The sequence below is a fragment of the Pecten maximus genome, chromosome 12, assembly GCF_902652985.1.
Source record: "Pecten maximus chromosome 12, xPecMax1.1, whole genome shotgun sequence".
Lineage (NCBI taxonomy): Eukaryota > Metazoa > Mollusca > Bivalvia > Pectinida > Pectinidae > Pecten > Pecten maximus.
The window spans coordinates 10,156,644-10,180,377 of NC_047026.1; the positions used below are offsets into that span (position 1 = coordinate 10,156,644).

At 37.2% G+C, this 23,734-nt stretch overlaps 1 protein-coding gene across 1 annotated transcript; it reads right to left on the reverse strand.

The window, feature by feature from the left end:
• Positions 1-661: 661 nt before the first annotated feature.
• Positions 662-4,896, reverse strand: LOC117339221. The gene is made up of 6 exons (XM_033900695.1): positions 4,652-4,896; positions 2,925-3,134; positions 2,669-2,830; positions 2,275-2,350; positions 1,900-1,950; positions 662-789 (listed from the first exon to the last, which is right to left on the reverse strand). Exons 1-6 carry the CDS (start codon positions 4,689-4,691, stop codon positions 756-758), a joined length of 573 nt encoding a protein of 190 aa, XP_033756586.1. The 5' UTR covers positions 4,692-4,896; the 3' UTR covers positions 662-755.
• Positions 4,897-23,734: the final 18,838 nt, after the last annotated feature.

Consider the following 23,734-nt stretch of genomic DNA (forward strand, 5'->3'; position numbering starts at 1 on the left):
AAAAAATTACTGATGTAACAGTACAAATATATAGCTGTAACAAAATCAAAAATCATATCACCAGGGATATTTTCTAAATTCCGGTTAATTTGCTAGTTATTTAATAAAAGTTGACCTAATAATAGTTAAAACTGTAATAACCTTATTTATAATCATGATATTCTTATAACAATGAATCTCCTTATAACAACTATCTGTGCTTCTCAAAGGTACAAAACAATGGACCTACACAGCTTGTCACCCAGTTTATCAAGGTCCTGCGAGTTCGAGTAGGCGCCGCGGTGGCCGAGTGGTTAAGGTGTCCCGACACTTTAACACTAGCCCTCCACCTCTGGGTTGCGAGTTCGATACCTACGATGGGGCAGTTGCCAGGTACTGACCGTAGGCCGGTGGTTTTTCTCCGGGTACTCCGGCTTTCCTCCACCTCCAAAACCTGGCACGTCCTTAAATGACCCTGGCTGTTAATAGGACGTTAAACAAAAACAAACAATTATCAAGGGATAGCACGAGGCGATGTATAAAAGTGCATGATTCAGCTGTTTGTCTCACCTGAATGAAGTTGGGGGTAACGTACACGCGTTAATTACACAAGTGTTGCTAAAAAGGACAGAAATATCCGTGCCTCCGGAGACCCTTACAACACAGACTTCGGTAAAAAAAATGTGGGTATGGGAATTATTTAATAGAGTGACTAACATTTTGAAGACAAGAAAGACAACTCGATCTTCTGACGACGATGTTAAAGGTTGGCTAGATCACACAAAGTTCCTGACGTAGACAGATGGTGGGCTGAAATTAGAGCAAAAAACTTGGATTATCTACCATCTTATGTCGTTAATCACTCTCGTTACCTATTACTTAAGAGGGAAGATATATCCAGTCCAGAAAGGAAAGTAGAGCTGATTAATAATATCTGGGACATATACTATATACTATTTACAGTACGTGTGTAACAAATTCAAATAATTTCTTACACTAGTATTTATAAAGACTTCATAATTTCTAACGTAACAGTGATTTATCCTTCATAAAATTGTCGATAAAATTCTTATTTGTATTTGACATTTCCAACTGTGCACGTGTAAAACTAGTCCGAATACAGTATATAGCCGGTAGGTAATTAGAACAGTTCGTACTTATCTAAAAAGGACAATATTGAAATATGACCTCATAAAACGTCGTCACTTTAATCGGTTACCATTCGTAACAACATCGAGTCAAGTTAAATATCTGTATAGCAAATGGTATACTACGATATATCGAAATCGTGGTTTTAGGCGTGTTTCCCTTAACCCGGTAAAATCGTACTGACCGGGCTCCGCTGATTACGTTCAAGACACCTGTAATTTACGTGCGAGAGGCGCGGTATTTTCGGCTGTGACGACGAGCCAAGAAGATCGAGAGGTAATTTTTTTGGTCAATGACAACGCAGCAACAACAAAAGAAACAAAAAAGCAAGCAAACAAAGGCAAAAAACAACAACAAAAAATGAATAGAAAATGGTCATGTACAATGATTCTCTGATGTCGTTTTATATCTAATTGACAATACTGACAAGTATAAATAACATTAAACAATAATGCATTTACTGTACCTGACACGGTTCGGCTCTAATGCCAGGCCAAATCGTGGATATTTTTGAGAAGGATTGGTTTTGGAAAAGTCATGTTTTCAACGAAATATTTATTTCTGATCATGACCTACCGATTTTGTGTTACGTCATTCCCAAGTAGTTCTTACAGTAAGGGTTCCGTAAACAATGTGTTCTATCTTTTATTACTGCTACATTGTGAATGACAAAATTATTACCCCTCGGCTAGAAATAACGTTTCCCGTACAAACAATCAGTGGAGCCCAGTACGATAATATCCGGCTGATTTTCTATTCTGTGCTTCTTACCTTAATCCCGGCTGTCCGAACCATCGTATAGAATCGTCATGAGATATAAATCTGAAAAGAAAAGAGTTTCATCATCATCGAAAACTGGATAGAAAATTCGCATACAACCGTGATTTGTAGTTGATTGGTATTATCAGTGTTAGAAAGGTCCTTTAAATCGTTATGATTCATTAAATTACATATCGCGTATTAATTTATGACCGACGTATATAGAGAGAAACAAATAAGCATCCATTCTTTCATAAAAACCTTAAACTCTGGAAAGATTTTTAGTTTAGTTACGTTTTCTCTGTAATATTAAGCTGTAACTGATCCATACTATCACCACGACGAGACAATAAACTCAACTGGATACAAAAATATTGTATCACTTACATTTCGCAGTTTTCGTGTCTAATGATCACATGGTGTTCCTTTGTGATGTCTTCAAACTGTGGACAGTTTCCGGTCCCTGTGCAAAGAATCGGTTATGAGTATGATGACACAAAATGAAATATTGAGTAGGCTGTGTTCAGGCACCATTGGCCTTGAAAAGCCAAAATAACATAGACCATATATCTACAATCCGACACGCTTGGAAGTTTGGGAGTTTAAATTATGTCATGACAGTTTTCTGAAATAATGATTAAATATTTCAATACTGTTTTCTTCTTTTTCAAAATACATATATCTAGTACATATATTTACTAATTAGTAACATATACTTCTTTGATTTGATTCCTAATCATACGTGAACACAAAACACAACTTTAATATCTGGTGTACATACCCGGGAGGCTGTCCTCCGGTTCCATTTCCTCTGTCGTGGTATAGTGGTGGTCGAAGTACGGGACTGTCGTTCCTGTGTGGAATGTAGAAGAATGTGTGTTCATAGGTTGCGTCGTGTGGGTTCCCGCGCCTGGACTCAAATCATGCTGTTCAACAGGATCCTCTGAAATAAGTCACAATCGTTCATTAAACAATTTTGCACATTGCAGACGATTCAAAAACTAATATTTTAAGAACCGTATGTATCATTTACACACCAGCAGGAGTAGGCTGAGTTATTCCACCCCTTATTGTCGTAACGTCCTCCCCAATCTCGCGCTCTTCGGGGATGTCTGTTACTGATCCATGGGCTCGCTTGACTTTCCTGGCTGTGCCAGAATGAGGAGGAGGGGCAGCAACACCACGTGACTCCGGTTGTGTGACACCACTTCCGTTGGTAGATTGTGCTGCTCCAGTAGCTAACATGTCTGGAGAAAAAGAAATAATATTGGTATCTCAAATAAGAAATACATTACCCCCCCCCCCCCCCCCCCCATGAAGAAGAAGAAGAAGAAGAAGAAGAAGAAGAAGAAGAAGAAGACAGTGTAGCACAGTTTGAAAATATCTTTTATTTTTGTCAGAAATGAACAATCATTAGGTTGTGCAGGTAAGTGCAAGACTTCTATGAAAACATATTGGAATTACTTGTAAAACTCGTCGTATCAAACCTATATATACATCGGTAGGTGCAAACGTAACACCGACTTATCGACAGAAACTGTACACTTAAAGTTGAAATACTTAAAACATGTTGCATGTTTTACTTTAAGTGTACTTTTATTACTGTTAGATGAAGTTGTAAAATAAATTAATGTAAACATTTTTTTTTTTTTTTGCGAAAATATAGTATCGTTTACGAGATTTGCTCAGTTTCGTGGAAAGCGCATCCATTCGCGAATTTGTCGTTCGTCCTAGATAGTGACTTATCTAGATGTACAGTAGCTGTGACGTCACAAGTGTGTAATATCCACCATATCGTGGAAAACACACCCATACGCGAATATGTCGTTCGTCCTAGATAGTGACTTATCTAGATGTAGCTGTGACGTCACAAGTGTGTAATATCCGCCATATTGTATATCAACAAAGAAGACAGACGACACATATTACAGTTGGGGGATCACACATCTCACCAAAACAGCGTACACACATCGTCCGCAGATTGTATGGACATCGCGCGCACATATGTGCGATGTGCAATTGTACTATCTTTGAATATGCTTGAAATGAAATAAAGAAATTATAAACTATAGCTCACTAGTATGATTTTAATCGCTTATGTACATCTGTGCGGCTTCGTAAGACCGGGCGATCAACAGTACGAAATGAAACAAAAATACGGCATGAGTCGTGTAAAATTATACGCAGTTTACTTGAGTATGTGTTAAATTTTAGTCCGTATGAAATTAAAAAAGATGAAGATTTAAGTATAGAACTATTTTAATATATATACATATTTCCATTAATTTATTTTTTGATAATGTTTTCTCTAACCACAGAATTTGTAGCTATTATTAATTGAATGATAATAATAATAGTATGTTTAATAAATATCTTTATAAAGTTATCATTATATTTAGAATTTCAATTTATTACCATAAATTGCATGTGCCCCATTTTTATATCTGATGAAGTGTTTGAATTGTGGTGAATGGTATTATAAAAAAAAACTTTAAACAAATCAATGCTTTGTTTTATGAATGTGATCTGTCGTTCAGTGAAATTGCGAATAATTAGTTCTTTATTTGTGTAGGGACGATAATACTTGTAACATGAAATAGAGGAACAGTCCAATATCTCTGTGTTGAAACAATGATATTTACAACATTGTTTTAACTAAAAAAGATATTCATTATTACTATAGATTGTTATACGAAACGTACATGTACGTTTAACATTTGTTGGAACTTGACTACAAAAATGAAATAAGAAACAAAATACTTACGAAGCATAGAAATTCCTATAAAGGTCAGTAAAAACGCCATTGTTCGCGAGCGTCCTGGTACCACTTAAAGATGACTGTATATTCCGATACACATACACACCCTGGGACATCCCATATCGGTACATATACCGTCACAGTTATATAGAATAGCTATAAGCCTTATAAAAAACCGTGTCCACGTTCCTCTACCGATGAATTGGAGTTATTTCCCTTGAATCTCATTGGTTCTGAAAAGCGAGTTTTCGTGTTACACGCTCCAACATTGTATTTCCTGTTTGTAACATTCTTTGATGGTATTTATTTTGTAAACAAAAGCTGTCATCATTCCGAACATGTCTGTAATTGGAGAAATATGTCAGGGCTAATTACCGTCTGTACGACGTCAGCCGCGGGGCTTGCCCTTTGACCTCCATGGACAGGCGTTGTCATTCCATACAGGTAAACTTGGGCCAAACCAACAGCGTTACCCTGCATTGTTATACTGTAAAATGTTTTATAAGTAATTGGTGATATATGGTCATTTTTGTATAGATAATGTCAATGAATGTGACAAAACAGAACAAAATCCTGTTATGTGTCAGGAACGTCATCACCAACATACACAGGTAATAATAGTCTAATCAGTCTATGCTTGTACGGTGGCTAACTGAGGACATATACGGATGTTTTTTCTATGTTAGAGCCCTAAAAGGCTAGGTTAAGGCCCAAAGATAGGTATGTTAGGACCATAGGTTACTAACTATATAAGTTAAGGGCCTAAGATACATGTACCTATGTAATATCCCTAGGTTACTAAGTTCGGTTAGGACCCTAAGTTAGCTACATGTACATTTGTATGTAAGGGTCCTAGGTTACTTAGTGAAGGCACTTAGATAGCTAAGTTAGGGTCCTAGGTTACTTAGTTAAGACACTAAGATAGCTAAGTTAGGGTCCTAGGTTACTTAGTTAAGACACTAAGATAGCTAAGTTAGGGTCCTAGGTTACTTAGTTCAGGCACTAAGATAGCTAAGTTAGGGTCCTAGGTTACTTAGTTAAGGCACTAAGATAGCTAAGTTAGGGTCCTAGGTTACTTAGTTAAGGCACTTAGATAGCTAAGTTAGGGTCCTAGGTTACTTAGTTAAGGCACTTAGATAGCTAAGTTAGGGTCCTAGGTTACTTAGTTAAGGCACTTAGATAGCTAAGTTAGGGTCCTAGGTTACTTACTTAAGGCACTTAGATAGCTAAGTTAGGGTCCTAGGTTACTTACTTAAGGCACTTAGATAGCTAAGTTAGGGTCCTAGGTTACTATAAAAGGGCTCTAACATAGGAAATAAAAAAATCTTTTTGAGTCTTTCGGTCAGTTTATTCAATTTATGTCAACCAGTAATTCTGTGATTTCGCTTACCAGCCATTGTCATTGTCAGAGATCTGCTTTGTCATTTACCTTTGTGGAAAAATAACCTTGAGTCTTGGCCCAACATTAGCCTTTTCCCAATTGTATGGTGGCTCGTTATTCGTATTGAGATTCGTATCTCGTATTGAACGAGATTATATGACGACTTTGTCAAGACTCGCTTCTAAAATAAAACAATGACAATAAAATTGATGTAAATAAACAATTTAATAATGATAAAGTGAGAGAACTATAAAAAGTAGAGTTGATTCTACAAACAGAAGCACAGTTGTAAGTTCTATCTAATACTGAATACAAAATAAGCACAATAAATTGAATTTATATATCTTTGTTAACCACTGTCACTGTGTAAAACGTCACAACATAAACATTAGCACAATAAATGATGACATCACAATCTACAGTCACCACTGGTTCGTTAGTCTTTCTTCAACACGTTTAGGATCCTCTTCGAAATTCTCTTCTTGGAAAAGTTTATACTTCGAGCAAGATGTGACGTAAGTGTGGAATCCATCCGTGTTTTCTTGGTCGTTTGTTTAATTCTCATCGGACTGACACCAAGGTTCATGGGGGACACGAGTTCAGCAAATCTAACAGTTTCGCGTATTGAGTACACTTCCTGTCTGTAATGTATAGGAGTAAGGATGTTTTCTATTCTTCCTGTACACTTTGAACATTTAGGTATTTCAGCTGTGTTCAATAAATACCTTTCCCCGACAAACGCCTTTAACTTGATCACAGGGGTTCTGGACTGTTCCTTTTCCACTTTTACGTCTATGATTTCTTTCTGAAGACGCTTCTCCTTTTTGCTCTCCTGGTCTGTCGTGATACTCTGATCTTGACCTTTATTTGCTGTGTTTACCTGTCCTTTCTCACATTTACTGTCATTTGTCACACTGTTGTTATTATACACGGTGTCACATCCCATCATGTGATTAAATTGATTTCCATGCACGTCACTTCCGGTTTCCATGTGTGCTTTGACATAGTCGTCTGGAGATACACTGTTGCGATTCATTTGATTCTCGTTATCCATACTTCCGGTTTTGTCATGTTCCATTGATACACTATCCCGTGAAGAAACCACGTCATCATTGTTTGGAGACACACTAACTGGAAACAATTCTTCCGGTTGTATACTATTTTCAATTCCGGTATTAAATATCGTGGTCGATTTTCCTTCACTACATACTTTGGTGCTTTGATTGGCAGTTGAACCGTCCGAAATTACAGTTTTATTTCGCTTGACCCTCTCCAGTCGTGCGCGAATCTCCTTGTCCCTCTGTCGTAGTTTTTCAGCCCTTCTTCTGATCACAGCGAGTTTCCGGTCCGACAGCTTCATATGGAAGCTGAGGCCGTTATAATTCTGTTCAGTGTCGGGGATATTCGAAATCATCTTCGCACGTGGTGATGACGTTCGTCCTCTCGGAGACGACATTTTCATCATCTTGATCCCTGATTTTAACTTGATATTCCCATTTTCCTGTTCCCTGGATCGGTCTATGGCGTGCTTCAGCATTTTGCTAGTTAGTTGTTTCCGTGAACTCAATATCTCCAAAAAATTCTAAATTTTAACTAGAATACACGTCTTGATGATAATCCGTTTGAAATACTGCATGTACAATTCTTAATTATGATTGAAAGTTTTTGCTTATATACCAAACTCGAAACGGACACGGATCCGAGATGTAGAGTATTGCACGCCCTTAGGCGCGGTCAGCGGTCAGGGTACGTGAGTCGATTAGCTCGTGGAGACGTGACATATTGGCATGACGGCATTGTTTGTGTAATAATTGACAGACAACATCCGTTAATGGGCCAGCTTTCCGCACGAGCGTGTTTTTACAGGAAACCTCTCATTGGGACACCTGTATTTGAAGTGACAGGTAGAGGAGAGTCTTGAGTCGACAGCAATGCAAGGACGAGATGTTTGGTTAACGCTGACAAATGCGTTGATGTTAATAGTATGGACAGTTTTCATCAGTTAAAATATCTAGTAGAGAAATCTCCACCAAATATTTTAGCCAATCAGATTTAGGCTATGTGGAAGAGATCTGTAGAAACAACTTCTCGTAGTTTTCATTTATGTAGCATAACGTGGCTATGTACTGTACAATTTTAATAGCTTGGGATAGCCTTACCTTATTAACTTTTAGCATGCAATATCTTATACTTTATTTTTTTCATAGTGTCTAAATAAGTCATACATGGCTGGACATATCTTACTTTTGTGAAGTTTCATATGTTATAATATATTTAACACTTTAATAAACAATTGAACTAGAACGTTAAAATAAATATTGCAAATGAGTATCATTGCTTTCGTTACGACGATCAATCGGTCATTTACCGTCCATTTTGACATAGATATTATTCACGACCGGGGATTCAATAGCAAAAGAAAAAAAAATCAAGCTGCGACAAAGAGTCTAAAACTACAGCGTTTTGCAGTGTCATTTCTCAAAATTGGCGTCCATTTGAAACTATGTTATTCAAAATTTGCATATTCTTTTAGGCTAGTTGAGTTTAAAACAATATCAAAATAAAAAATCTGAATAGATGAATTTGTCCTTATTTCATCGCAAATCCAACCATTCTCACTTCCGATCATCCAAATCCTTTCATTTTAAAACACGAGAATGACAAATAATGAAACAGTTGTCAACATGTTATCCGGTAAATACGATGATTTATTAACCCTCGAAAGTTGTACATGTACTTATATCACTTTCTCCGGTTGATAAACCGTCGTATTCACCAAAAAAGAGGTCGATAATGGTATACTTCTGTAGGTACATACAATGCATGTTATTTTATGGCGCATACATACTGGTGAAATTTGAGCCCCGGCTACCTGTACATTATATTACTTCTTTTGTTATCAAACACGAACATAGCCTTGTAATCATAATTATGTTGGATTAAAAAATAGACCTTCTCGCAACTTGACGTTCCCGATTTTTATGACATTATGACCATAATTACTCAACATATCATGCTTAATAATTACAAAATCTATTTATGTACAAGAACTGGAGTGGGTGTATCACGTAAAATATTGACATAGCTAAATAATCCTCAAAATAGGAATGTCTTTTGTTTTAATACTGTGTTACACATTCATTGTTTAATGTTTACCTACATATCTCACTCATAATTTGCAGTAAATCACACTCTTAAGAAAATAAGATTATTTGACAGCAGATGACATGGTTTGTTTGGATAGTTTTTGTATAAAAAGTGAATCCTGTCGTCCACCTCTACGGGCAACACTACATATGTAAGTAGGCCAAAGCACATGCCCATTGGACCTTTTGGATTTTCGTATAATATTCTTTTTGCCATGATATGACGCGACAGGCGGCGTTACTGGTCAAGATGAAGTATGTGATTGGTCAATGTAGCGGTAGATGCAAAATGTAGATATGCAGTTAAAAACGAAACAAAGTAAGATTGAATGCAAGCTGAATAAGTGGATGTATCTTTTCAAATGACACATTAATAAAATTATATTCCTGATTCAAATGCAGTCTTATTATCACCAAAATTGATTCAAACTGATATAATTTTGTTATCCCTGCTGAAACGTATTAACAATTAGTTCGTTGATTTATTTCACCGGCAGTTTTACATTATAACTAGCAGCATAAAAACTATGCCGTTTATCTTTTTTAAAGATATTTCTTGTTTAGTTTATCTCAGTCATGGGGTTTCTCTACGGTTTCTATACATAGCACATGGCTTTGGTCAAAGTACTGTAAAGTGATTAACAAAATCAAACAAAAAATCAAAAAGTGCCATTATACTATTTGACTAGAAATTGTATTTACATCAAAGTGAATATGGTTTATTTTTCAAACCAATTTGAGAAAATGAGAAAGAAGGCATCGCACTAGAAAACATACACTGTAAGAGTGTCCAGGTATACGCGCTTTATGATTCTGACTAATTCCAAATAACTTCCAACGTCACAGGATTTAATTAAGGATTAAAGCGAAAGTAGAAGAATGTCACTTCCATACTTTTCATTTTTTACACTTAGTTTGTTTTGGTTAATTACACTTCGAAATACTAAGGTTCAATTTAAGATATCTTTGGTTTTGACAGGCTCATGCTGCAGCCCCTTCCCCTCCCTGCCCCGTCGATCGATCGACATGCAGTCATACATACATCACTAAATATGTAAAACATACATGCAGAAACTAGTATCAGATATCTACTACATGTATCTTATATAATGATCTAAGGGAGACGACTCCGTCATGTATTTAGCGTATCTTAGTTTTATGTCAAACACTCAATTCAAGTATTGACAGTTATTCAGTAGATACAATATGATGTTCATGTAACGTAGTGAGAATGACCATCTAGATTTTAATTAGATTGGGTCTGATTGTGTTTCTTTTCACTGATTAACTTTTTGTGATGACATTATGAAGCAAAGTTAATAGAAATCTAAGAAGGATTCAACTGGTTTAAAATAAAGACCACTTAGTCAATGTCTTTGTCAAATTTGGTATTTTTTATGATGAATCTTTTTGTTGTGTTATGTGGAAATAAAGTTGATCAGAACTAAACATGGAGTCAACTGACCAAAGACCAAGGTCACGGGGTCAATGCCAATGGTTTAAGGTCGATGCCAGATTTTTCACTGATAAACAATTTGTGATAACAATAATAAGCAATCTTGTTCTGATTTAAAAGACAGGACAACAGACGCAAGATCAAGGTCACTGGATCATAGTTTGTTGAGTTTATCACCCCGTAAACAACTAGGATCATTTTGAGGCGGGTCACCTTGTAGTAGATACTGGCTACCTCACAAAACGGGCCTCGGTGGCCGAGTGATTAAAGTGTCCCGACACTTTATCACTAGCCCTCCACCTCTGGGGTGCGAGTTCGAAACCCACGCGGGACAGTTGCCTGGTACTGACCGTAGGCCGGTGGTTTTTCTCCGGATACTCCGGCATTCCTCCACCTCCAAAGTCAGGTCCGTCCTTATATGACCCTGGCTGTTAATAGGACGTTAAACAAAATAAATCAACCCTCACATAACAACATGTGGGAGGCCTGTCGCATGCCATCCAAAGCAGTTAGGATTAAGTGTCTCTCTAAAGGGTCTGTTTATTAGCTTCCTGAGAATCAAAAACCGCCATGGGTAAAAAGTGTCAAACCACTCACCAGGGATCTTCTCCAGAGTTTATGTGGCTGGCACTCTAAGCAACTAAGCTATCGCAGGTTCCCATTTGATTAAAGGTCAAGGTCATTTTGGTCCAAAGGTCAAAGACAAAGTGGATCTATGACACTTGCTCTTTATGTGGAAAGTTTCAAAATGGGCAGATGTCTTTTTGATGAATAATTTATGATTATAGAGGATGTATTGACACAAGACATGGCCTTTGCTGACCTGTAAGTGTTCTAGTTTTAATTTGAAAATACAACTTCATGTTATTTACAACACACCAATGTTCTCCTCTTCGGTTTTTAGTATATGTCGTATGCGTGGTGCAGTGTCAATTGTCTGTCAATTTAACACTACTAATCATGAACCACTGGGCAGATTTCAACTAAATTTGGTGTTTTACAGCCTCGGGTCAAGGAGAACCAACTTTGTATAAACAGAGGATCTGGCCCCAGTTACATGAAGGGGTGGGCCCAGTAGGAGAAATGTTGCAAATTGTTTGAAATCCGTCTGTAAGTTTTGTGTATATGTGATTTGGAGCATCTTTGGATGAAGGTCATCTATATTTACTGCAATATCACGATGTACAATATCGTGTTAAGTTTGTCAGAGGGAGAGATATTACAATATAGTGTTAAGTTTGTCAGAGGGAGAGATATTATCATATCGTGTTAAGTTTGTCAGAGGGAGATATATTACAATATCGTGTTAAGTTTGTCAGGTGGAGAGATATTACAATATCGTGTTAAGTTTGTCAGAGGGAGAGATATTACGATATCGTGTTAAGTTTGTCAGAGGGAGAGATATTACAATATCGTGTTAAGTTTGTCAGAGGGAGATATATTACAATATCGTGTTAAGTTTGTAAGGTGGAGATATATTACGATATCGTGTTAAGTTTGTCAGAGGGAGAGATATTACAATATCGTGTTAAGTTTGTAAGGTGGAGATATATTACGATATCGTGTTAAGTTTGTAAGGTGGAGATATATTACGATATCGTGTTAAGTTTGTCAGAGGGAGAGATATTACAATATCGTGTTAAGTTTGTCATGTGGAGATATATTACGATATCGTGTTAAGTTTGTCAGAGGGAGATATATTACGATATCGTGTTAAGTTTGTCAGGTGAAGATATATTACAATATCGTGTTAAGTTTGTCAGGTGGAGAGATGCTACAACTCCATCAAAAATTACTTTTAGAGACACGTGATTAGTAGAAAGTTTTAGTTTCATGAGTTGTATCATTTATGAAGAAAAGAAGAACAAAATGGACCATCAAGCAATTGTTTGGAATTAGGAGCATAGCCTTCAAATATTACACGTTATATTATGTTATATAACTTTCAAATAGTTTTAAAAGATATTCAATCACCATACCGTACTTTTTAAATTGATATATAAGTCTATTCTGCCATATCCTGACGTGGGGCCGCGGTGCCCGAGTGGTTAAGGTGTACCGACACTTTATCACTAGCCCTCCACCATTGGGTTGCGAGTTCGAAACCTACGTGGGGCAGTTGCCAGGTACTGACCGTAGGCCGGTGGTTTTTCTCCGGGTACTCCGGCTTTCCTCCACCTCCAAAACCTGGCACGTCCTTAAATGACCCTGGCTGTTAATAGGACGTTAAACAAAAACAAACCAAAAACAAACCATATCCTGACTACCTTAATCTAAATTTTTAATGATTTAATCGTATATATATATATTAGCTGATTTACTGTAGAATCTACATGTATACGCTTAAATCAAGACTGGTGTTCATTGATGATAGAGTGTTTTGTTGGCCCACCTCCATGCTTATCAAATTCCTCTTCATCCTGTTTCCGTCTCACGTCCCTCAGTTCTTCCTTAAACAATGATTGATGACGCCATTTCTCAGAAAGTTCTTCATGGATCTTTCTCAAGTTAAATATGAAGGCCTCCCTTTGTCCCTAGTTTTGCGTATTATATTTTGATTTTGATCTGAGAACAAGATGGCCGTTAGGCGGCCATTTTGAATTTTGACAGTTGAAGATTGTTATCGCTTATTCTCAGAAACTTCTTTGTGGATCTTTCTCAAATGTCACCTGAAGTTTTCCAATTGTCCCTAATTGTTAATATTCTAATTTGAGAATGAACGGAAAGCAAGATGGCCGATAGGCGGTAATTTGAAATTTTGACAATTGAATTGTTATCGTTATTTCTCAATAAGTCCTTCATGGATATTTCTTGATTTCATTTAGATTCTGCTTGCATTAATTGAAGTTTATTTACCCTATTTCATAGAGAACGTCCTGGGGATCTTTCTCAGATTCAATGCCGACATTCCTGTGGGATTTCTTGTTATGAATTAAACATGTTTAATTACTAGATTTTATTTACACGGGATGTTTTATCAATAGATCGGTGGTGGTTACTATAGGGTCAAATTTTACCAGATGAGATAGTTTTTTAAATGAGTATTTTCAGAGATGTTACTATACTAGACAGAAGAATTTTAAGTACTTTAGGGGAAACTTTGTCAGGTCGTGCAGCTTTACGAACATTTATTAAATTATTTTGGTCAATAACATCTTGATCATCGGTTACAGCGATAATAGAAAAGTTAGATGACTAAGGGGAGGTAAGTCAAATTCATAGTCGCCATCTCAGTAAGATTTGAAATAGAATATCCATGGGATGAATTATTATATTGTCAACTTTAAAAGGACCAAAAGAAGAATACTTTTAAGAAAAAAATTCTTACCGGTTTGGCAATACGCCACCACTTACCAGGAAGAACCTATTTGTCAGGTAAGGTATTTTGTTATTTGTTCTTACTTTAATTTTTCCTGTCCAGCTGATCAAATTTGATTTATGTTATTGAGTGATCACGAGACTGAATAATTTACCAGCCGATTTCTCTATTAGTAGATCTTGTTATTCCATGTAACTTTCATCCTTAACTTTCTCTTTATTTCTTTATTCACTCATTGCTTGTCATTAAGCTGGATTCTAACACTTTGGACGGGTATATAAAATAGCAGCCAGATAAAGAAACTGGAACAGTTTTGATGTAGAAAAGAGAAAACGAAGAAAGAAGAAAACTTCGTTAAACTTTTGTAATGTTTTCTATCCCCCGGCCCTGACAGTTGGTTTTAGAACAAAAGTGAATATATGTGTCTGTGTCACTACCAGCATTATCCTATGTGTACACGCGATGTATGTATAAAAGTGAGCATGCGTAATGAATGAATGAATGAATGAATGAATGAATGGTGGTGGTGATGGTGATGGTGATGGTGTTGGTGATTTATACATTTATAGTTACCTTCTATCAGTATGCTTGTCACTATATTTTCGTGCGTTGTTATGGCAAAGCTTGAAAAATAAAAGGAGGAAAAACTGTTTATGCCACCAGGGACGTTCCTGATGCCCCCACACGAACGTTCTGATCAATAATTAGGCAGTATCTCAAACACATCTACCTTCCCTGACACTGGAGCTGGATAGGAATCGTAATGTGTCAAACTGTAGCATATCCCCGAACATTTCATAATGAAATATCCATATTATATCTAGTTGATTATAAAGCAAATACTTATGACAGACTGTGTTATTGAGACAAGATTCCCTGGTATTGAGAAATACTCATACAGGATACGGGTCAAATTTACTAAGTAAACAATAAAGAAGTTGGGTATTGGGGATGACATGGTGAGTTTTTCTGTTGGTATATGTGGTATGTCAGTTATTGCTTGATTTCTCGTCACTAGGAACGTATTACCCAGGTTACTCGAAAGTCACAAAAGTGTCATCGTGGTGGATGTTTCTCGTGATCAATCGTAACAGTCATCATGTTTCATGTTTAGATTGTCACCGTAAACTCAGGTACTTGTCATAACACTGTACAAACACATACCGGCGTATACCGTAAAATGTCCGGGCAAATCACCACAGTTAACAAAACATTAACTGTAATCACAGTTAAACAAAACAATACCCGTAAACACGAAATACAGTTATCGGTCGATTAACAATGGTTATACAAACATTGTCAGGTACTGTTGGTATTACGTCACCAGGACTTGACCAGTGGTTAGTTCTTGTCTGGACGACGACACGCTCACGGCTTGGGGTGTTCCAGTTTCTGTGTCCGCTATACAAAAGCAAGTTCGTTTCCAATTATTCAATTAGTACCAGTTTATACCCGAGGAGGACGTTTGTTTAGAATAATTATTTAAGATATTACCAATCGCAGGAACCGCAAGTTATAGTACGCCATGGACAAATCAAGGGGACAAAGATGTATGAATGTAAAGTCTACAGGGGCTATTTTCAAAGGAACCGACATAACATCGCCAAGGCAACGATCATTATCATCAAACATGAAGTTGATACCGGATGTTGTGAATGTGGATATTTCTAGATCTGTTACCGATAGGAATTATAACGGCCTTAACTTTCACATGAAGATGTCGGACCGGAACCTCGCTGTGATCAGACGAAGGACTGAACAATTACGACAAAAGGATGCCGAGATTCGTGAACGCTCGGAGAAACTCCGCCAGAAAGCTAAAATGATTATTAATGCCTCGCCTGCCAAACAAGACATGAAGTCATGCCAGGAAGACATTTTGACTTCGGCATTTCAAGCAAGAACAGAAAGGTGCCGAAAACAACCTCAAACAGTTTCTCTTATATCTTCTTCCGGTGAATGCACTGTAACATCCTATGAGATTGTAGACTCAAAGTTTGAGCATGAAACCGGAAGTGGAGATCATCGGAATTACACAAAGGATTGTGACACCGGAAACGCAATCTCAGCCAGCTACATGACGTCACACGACGCAGAATTAAGTCACAGACATGAATGCAACATCGTCACCGCGGGTAACATCTTGGAAAAAGAAACCGGAAATGATGGACATGGAAATCAACCGAACCAAGGAAAACTATGTGTGACAATTTCTGTGGATGATATTATGAAAAATGAGAGAAGATGTGAGAAAGAACAACGGCCGATACCTGCTATACGTCGGAAACGTCCAGGTCAGAAGATCGGGACATCAACCGGAGATAAGAAAATTCCGGGCCGGAAAAGCCTGGGAACACAGAATACAGACAACTTCGTGATACAGAAACAGGTCAGAAAAAACGAAGAAAAGTCATTTGTCGGAGAACGGTATTCATTTAATGAAACAAAAGTCTTTTCTAATTGTTTAAACTGTAGTTCAACAATAGTCGGCATGCTTTCACCAAAACGTAATACCGAAATGGCCTCTCCAGGGAGTCTCGGCGTCAGTCCAATGAGAATTGCTGTATGTAAATCGGCCAAGAAGACCCGGATGGCTTCAACGTTGTCACTACCTTTAACTCCGAATGTGTACCTTTCGAAGTTGAAAATCAAGAAAAAGATTCTAAGTGCATTGAGGAAAGATGAACATACCAGTCAAGTGTTCTAATCCATTTGTTGATAGTAGGGTTTTTTTTGTTTTTCAATTTAGGGGGGGGGCAATTTTTTTTGAAATTTTGACAATTGAATTGTAATCGTTATTTCTCTGTAAGTCCTTCATGGATATTTCTTGATTTCATTTAGATTCTGCTTGCATTAATTGAAGTTTATTTACCCTATTTCATAGAGAAGGTCCTGTGGATCTCAGATTCAATGTCGACATTCCTGTGGGATTTCTTGTTATGAATTAAACATGTTTAATTACTAGATTTTATTTACACGGGATGTTTTATCAATAGATCGGTGGTGGTTACTATAGGGTCAAATTTTACCAGATGAGATAGTTTTTTAAATGAGTATTTTCAGAGATGTTACTATACCAGACAGAAGAATTTTAAGTACTTTAGGGGAAACTTTGTCAGGTCGTGCAGCTTTATGAACATTTATTAAATTATTAGGGCCCCGCATCGAGAGATGCGGGTGCCCTATAGTAATCAGGTTGTCCGTCCGTCCGTCCGTCCGTCCGTCCGTCCGTCCGTCCGTTTTATTTCTTCTGCACAAAAATGATTGAAGGAGATGAAGGATTTGTATCAAATTGGAACTGATGATTCCTCATGCATCCTAGATCAGATGTGTAGTATTTCATGCAAATCGAATTCAAAATGGCTGTTAGGCGGCCATATTGGATTTTAACATTAACATGAAAATACTGGATCTTTGTTGTTTTTAACTGTTCACTATTCGATTATGCAAAGTTGTCAAGAAATAAACCAAGAGTTAACTGACAGAATGATTAAACTCATAGTTCAAGGTCACAAGTTCAAAGGTCAACGGTCAAGGTCATCCTGGGTCGGCTTCAAAATGCCAGGTAATCGACCCTTTTGGATTTTAGCAGTCAAAACAATTTTGACATTTTCTTATCAATGAATGATCTTGTTTTTGATATGCTTTTATATAAATTTGAAACATTAGTTATAGCAGATTGCAGAATTGTTTATTAGGGCCCCGCATCAAAGATGCGGTGCCCTATAGTAATCAGGTTGTCTGTCTGTCCGTCTGTCTGTCCGTCTGTCCGTTTTTTTCTTTTGCGCCAAATTATTGACAAGAGTTGGAGGATTTCGGTGAAAATTGGTACATAGTGGTATTTAGGGAAGCCAAACACAATGGTACCACTTACAAAATCGTCTGTTGCCATGGTAACAAATGGAGGTTTCTGATTGGTTGAAATATCGATATTGTTCGATTTCGGTGAAAATTGGTACATAGTGGTATTTAGGGAAGCCAAACACAATGGTACCACTTATGAAACCGTCTGTTACCATGGTAACAAATGGAGGTTTCTGATTGGTTGAAATTTCGATATTGTTCGATTTCGGTGAAAATTGGTACATAGTTGTATTTAGGGAAGCCAAACACAATGGTACCACTTACGAAACCGTCTGTTGCCATGGTAACAAATGGAGGTTTCTGATTGGTCAAAATTTAGTTATTGTTCGATTTTGGTGAGAGAATTGGTATATAGGGGTTTTGAGGGAACAATGGTTCACCTTTCCAAAACCTGTGTTGTCATGGGAATGAAACAGAGGCTTCTGATTGCGGCGAAAATTGGTACATACAGGTATTGAGGGAAGCCGATTTTCGATGATGTAACATTTTACATATTGACATAAAACCACAATACACACATACATATACAATACTATTACAGTCTTCCATTAGCATAATTTATGACTTATGCAAAGTTGGTCACAATCAAACAAGATATCAACTGACCAAAGTTCAAAGTCAATGGGTCATATGTTAAGGTCGGTTTGACATTTTTTAAATGGTATTAAAGATTTTGTTATGACATTATGAAGGTAAGTTGGTGTCAAGCGACCAAATTTTGAAGTTGATTGGGTCTAAATATAAAAAGTTTTAAAACAAAAAAAGGTGAAAAAAGTACTGGTTTGGATTTCTTATACCTCAAATGACAAAAAAAGGACATTATTAAAATATTTTAAAAAATCCTTTTTTTCTCCCCTTTTCTTCACATTTGGTATGTTTTGTTTTTCAGAAAACCCTCTCAAGTTTACCTTATTAGAATAACTGCATTGAGTTTATATCAGTTTGTGTGCTCCTTGATATTAGATTTGAAACAAATTTGAAAAGTGTAATGCTTGTAGAATTCTTTTAGCTAGCTTTTCCATACAATAATAATAAGCAGTATTGTCAGTGGCCCTATTAATGCTAACATTAATGAAACAATAGCAAAGGTTAATCAAAAACATATATCTAATAGTTTCATGTCAGTATATTACAATCAGTGTTTTTCCTGGGTATTTTTACAGTGCACAGTGTATTCCTAAAAACGAAACTGGGAATTTTTTCATTGATTGTGAAAAGTCGTCATACAAATGTTATTTGGAATTTTCGAGTTGATTTTGGGAAAAAATCAGGCTAAAACGCATTGAGAATGGGGTCGTTTGGCGCACCCAGTTATATAGGCAGGAAAAACACTGACAATAATTATTACATTTACCCTGAAGGGTAAGACACATAGCGGGGCCCTTTCTGACGTGTCAGTGTTCTAGTTTTGGTTAATAACATCTTGATCATCGGTTACAGCGATAATAGAAAAGTTTAAATGACTAAGGGGAGGTAAGTCAAATTCATAGTCGCCATCTGCAGTAGGATTTGAAATAGAACAGAAGTCATCTGTCCAGCTGATCAAATTTGATTTATGTTATTGAGTGATCACGAGACTGAATAATCTACCAGCCGATTTCTCTATTAGTAGATCTTGTTATTCCATGTAACCTTCATCCTTAACTTTCTCTTTATTTCTTTATTCACTCATTGCTTGTCATTAAGCTGGATTCTAACACTTTGGACGGGTATATAAAATAGCAGCCAGATAAAGAAACTGGAACAGTTTTGATGTAGAAAAGAGAAAACGAAGAAAGAAGAAAACGTCGTTAAACTTTTGAAATGTTTGTTTGTTCTTCCTCTATTCTATCCCCGGCCCTGACAGTTGGTTTTAGAACAAAAGTGAAATATGTGTCTGTGTCACTACCAGCTTTATCCTATGTGTACACGCGATGTATGTATAAAAGTGAGCATGAGTAATGAATGAATGAATGAATGAATGAATGAATGAATGAATGAATGAAGGTGGTGGTGGTGGTGGTGATGGTGTTGGTGATTTATACATTTATAGTTACCTTCTATCAGTATGCTTGTCACTATATTTTCGTGCGTTGTTATGGCAAAGCTTGAAAAATAAAAGGAGGAAAAACTGTTTATGCCACCAGGGACGTTCCTGATGCCCCAACACGAACGTTCTGATCAATAATTAGGCAGTATCTCAAACACATCAACCTTCCCTAACACTGGAGCTGGATAATGTAATGTGTCAAACTGTAGCATATCCCCGAACATCTTGTTATATTTCATAATGAAATATCCATATTATATCTAGTTGATTATAAAGCAAATACTTATGACAGACTGTGTTATTGAGACAAGATTCCGTGGTATTGAGAAATACTCATACAGGATACGGGTCAAATTTACTAAGTAAACAATAAAGAAGTTGGGTATTGGGGATGACATGGTGAGTTTTTCTGTTGGTATATGTGGTATGTCAGTTATTGCTTGATTTCTCGTCACTCGGAACGTATTACCCAGGTTACTCGAAAGTCACAAAAGTGTCATCGTGGTGGATGTTTCTCGTGATCAATCGTAACAGTCATCATGTTTCATGTTTAGATTGTCACCGTAAACTCATGGTACTTGTCGCAACACTGTACAAACACATACCGGCGTATACCGTAAAATGTCCGGGCAAATCACCACAGTTAACAAAACATTAACTGTAATCACAGTTAAACAAAACAATACCCGTAAACACGATAAACAGTTATCGGTCGATTAACAATGGTTATACAAACATTGTCAGGTACTGTTGGTATTACGTCATCAGGACTTGACCAGTGGTTAGTTCTGGTCCGGACACCGACACGCTCACGGCTTGGGGTGTTCCAGTTTCTGTGTCCGCTATACAAAAGCAAGTTCGTTTCCAATTATTCAATTAGTACCAGTTTATACCCGGGGAGGACGTTGGTTTAGACTAATTATTTAAGATATTACCAACCGCAGGAACCGTAAGTTATAGTACGCCATGGACAAATCAAGGGGACAAAGATGTATGAATGTTAAGTCTACAGGGGCTATTTTCAAAGGAACCGACATAACATCGCCAAGGCAACGATCATTATCATCAAACATGAAGTTGATACCGGATGTTGTGAATGTGGATATTTCTAGATCTGTTACCGATAGGAATTATAACGGCCTTAACTTTCACATGAAGATGTCGGACCGGAACCTCGCTGTGATCAGACGAAGGACTGAACAATTACGACAAAAGGATGCCGAGATTCGTGAACGCTCGGAGAAACTCCGCCAGAAAGCTAAAATGATTATTAATGCCTCGCCTGCCAAACAAGACATGAAGTCATGCCAGGAAGACATTTTGACTTCGGCATTTCAAGCAAGAACAGAAAGGTGCCGAAAACAACCTCAAACAGTTTCTCTTATATCTTCTTCCGGTGAATGCACTGTAACATCCTATGAGATTGTACACTCAAAGTTTGAGCATGAAACCGGAAGTGGAGATCATCGGAACTACACAAAGGATTGTGACACCGGAAACGCAATCTCAGCCAGCTGCATGACATCACACGACGCAGAATTAAGTCACAGACATGAATGCAACATCGTCACCGCGGGTAACATCTTGGAAAAAGAAACCGGAAATGATGGACATGGAAATCAACCGAACCAAGGAAAACTATGTGTGACAATTTCTGTGGATGATATTATGAAAAATGAGAGAAGATGTGAGAAAGAACAACGGCCGATACCTGCTAAACGTCGGAAACATCCAGGTCAGAAGATCGGGACATCCACCGGAGATAAGAAAAGTCCGGGCCGGAAAAGCCTGGGAACACAGAATACAGACAACTTCGTGATACAGAAACAGGTCAGAAAAAACGAAGAAAAGTCATTTGTCGGAGAACGGTATTCATTTAATGAAACAAAAGTCTTTTCTAATTGTTCAAACTGTAGTTCAACAATAGTCGGCATGCTTTCACCAAAACGTAATACCGAAATGGCCTCTCCAGGGAGTCTCGGCGTCAGTCCAATGAGAATTGCTGTATGTAAATCGGCTAAGAAGACCCGGATGGCTTCTACGTTGTCACTACCTTTAACTCCGAATGTGTACCTTTCGAAGTTGAAAATTAAGAAAAAGATTCTAAGTGCATTGAGGAAAGATGAACATACCAGTCAAGTGTTCTAATCCATTTGTTGATAGTATGCTGTCAGATTGTGACAATAATATGGTGGCGATATTTTGGCGAGACTGTGATGTTGATGTTTTGGCGAGACTGTGGTGTTGATATTTTGGCGAGACTGTGGTGTTGATATATTGGCGAGACTGTGATGTTGATGTTTTGGCGAGACTGTACGGTGTTGATATTTTGGCGAGACTGATGTTGATATTTTGGCGAGACTGTGATGTTGATGTTTTGGCGAGACTGTGATGTTGATATTTTGGCGAGACTGTACGGTGTTGATATTTTGGCGAGACTGTGATGTTGATGTTTTGGCGAGACTGTGATGTTGATATTTTGGCGAGACTGTGATGTTGATATTTTGGCGAGACTGTGGTGTTGATGTTTTGGCGAGACTGTGCTGTTGATATCACCTTGACACTGTGATGTTGATGTTTTGGCGAGACTGTGATGTTGATATTTTGGCGAGACTGTGATGTTGATGTTTTGGCGAGACTGTGATGTTGATATTTTGGCGAGACTGTGGTGTTGATATTTTGGCGAGACTGTGGTGTTGATGTTTTGGCGAGACTGTGATGTTGATATCGCCTTGACACTGTGATGTCAACACTATGGTGACACTATATGCTCTGCTATGTTGATAATAATCATTCTTTCGGTGCCAAACGATAGTGTTCCTTCTACTATGTGATTAAATGCGATAATGGAGTAGTGGAATATGTTACAATATTGTGCTTGTAATTGTACATATCAATTATACATACTTTATATTTTTCCATTTTATTTAATTATTAAAATGTTTTAATTTTCATTCACGCCCCTTTGTGAGTTTTATTTTTGAGAGGTTATTTTGTATATACCGTGGCTTGAGATCTCTCTTAAGCCGAAAACTGTCTATTATGTAAAATACGTACGTAGCACCGCCGACTGTCCAATATTTTACTTCTTAAAACACAGCCTTTACGTACAATCAACCACGAAGGCTATCATTACAATATAGGACAGCTGTGTCCAGTATCATACTTTGCTTGATTTTGCACAACTGATGCATGTATTACAGGTGTTCAGTAAGTGCATTATTTTGTGGACAGTTATAACTGCATGTAGTTTATTGGACTGCTACACATAACGTATTGTACAGCTACAGGTAACATTTTGGACGGTTACAGATAACTTATTGGACAGTTACAGATAACTTATTGGACGGCTACATATAACTTATTGGACGGTTACAGATAACTTATTGGACGGTTACAGATAACTTATTGGACAGTTACAGGTAACTTATTGGACAGTTACAGATAACTTATTGGACGGTTACAGATCACTTATTGGACAGTTACAAATAACTTATTGGACAGTTACAGATAACTTATTGGACAGTTACAGATAACTTATTGGACAGTTACAGGTAACTTATTGGACAGTTACAGATAACTTATTGGACAGTTACAGATAACTTATTGGACAGTTACAGATAACTTATTGGACAGTTACAGATAACTTATTGGACAGATACAGGTAACTTATTGGACAGTTACAGATAACTTATTGGACAGTTACATATAACTTATTGGACAGTTACAGGTAACTTATTGGACAGTTACAGATAACTTATTGGACAGATACAGGTAACTTATTGGACAGTTACAGATAACTTATTGGACAGTTACAGGTAACTTATTGACAGTTACAGATAACTTATTGGACAGTTACAGATAACTTATTGGACGGTTACAGATAACTTATTG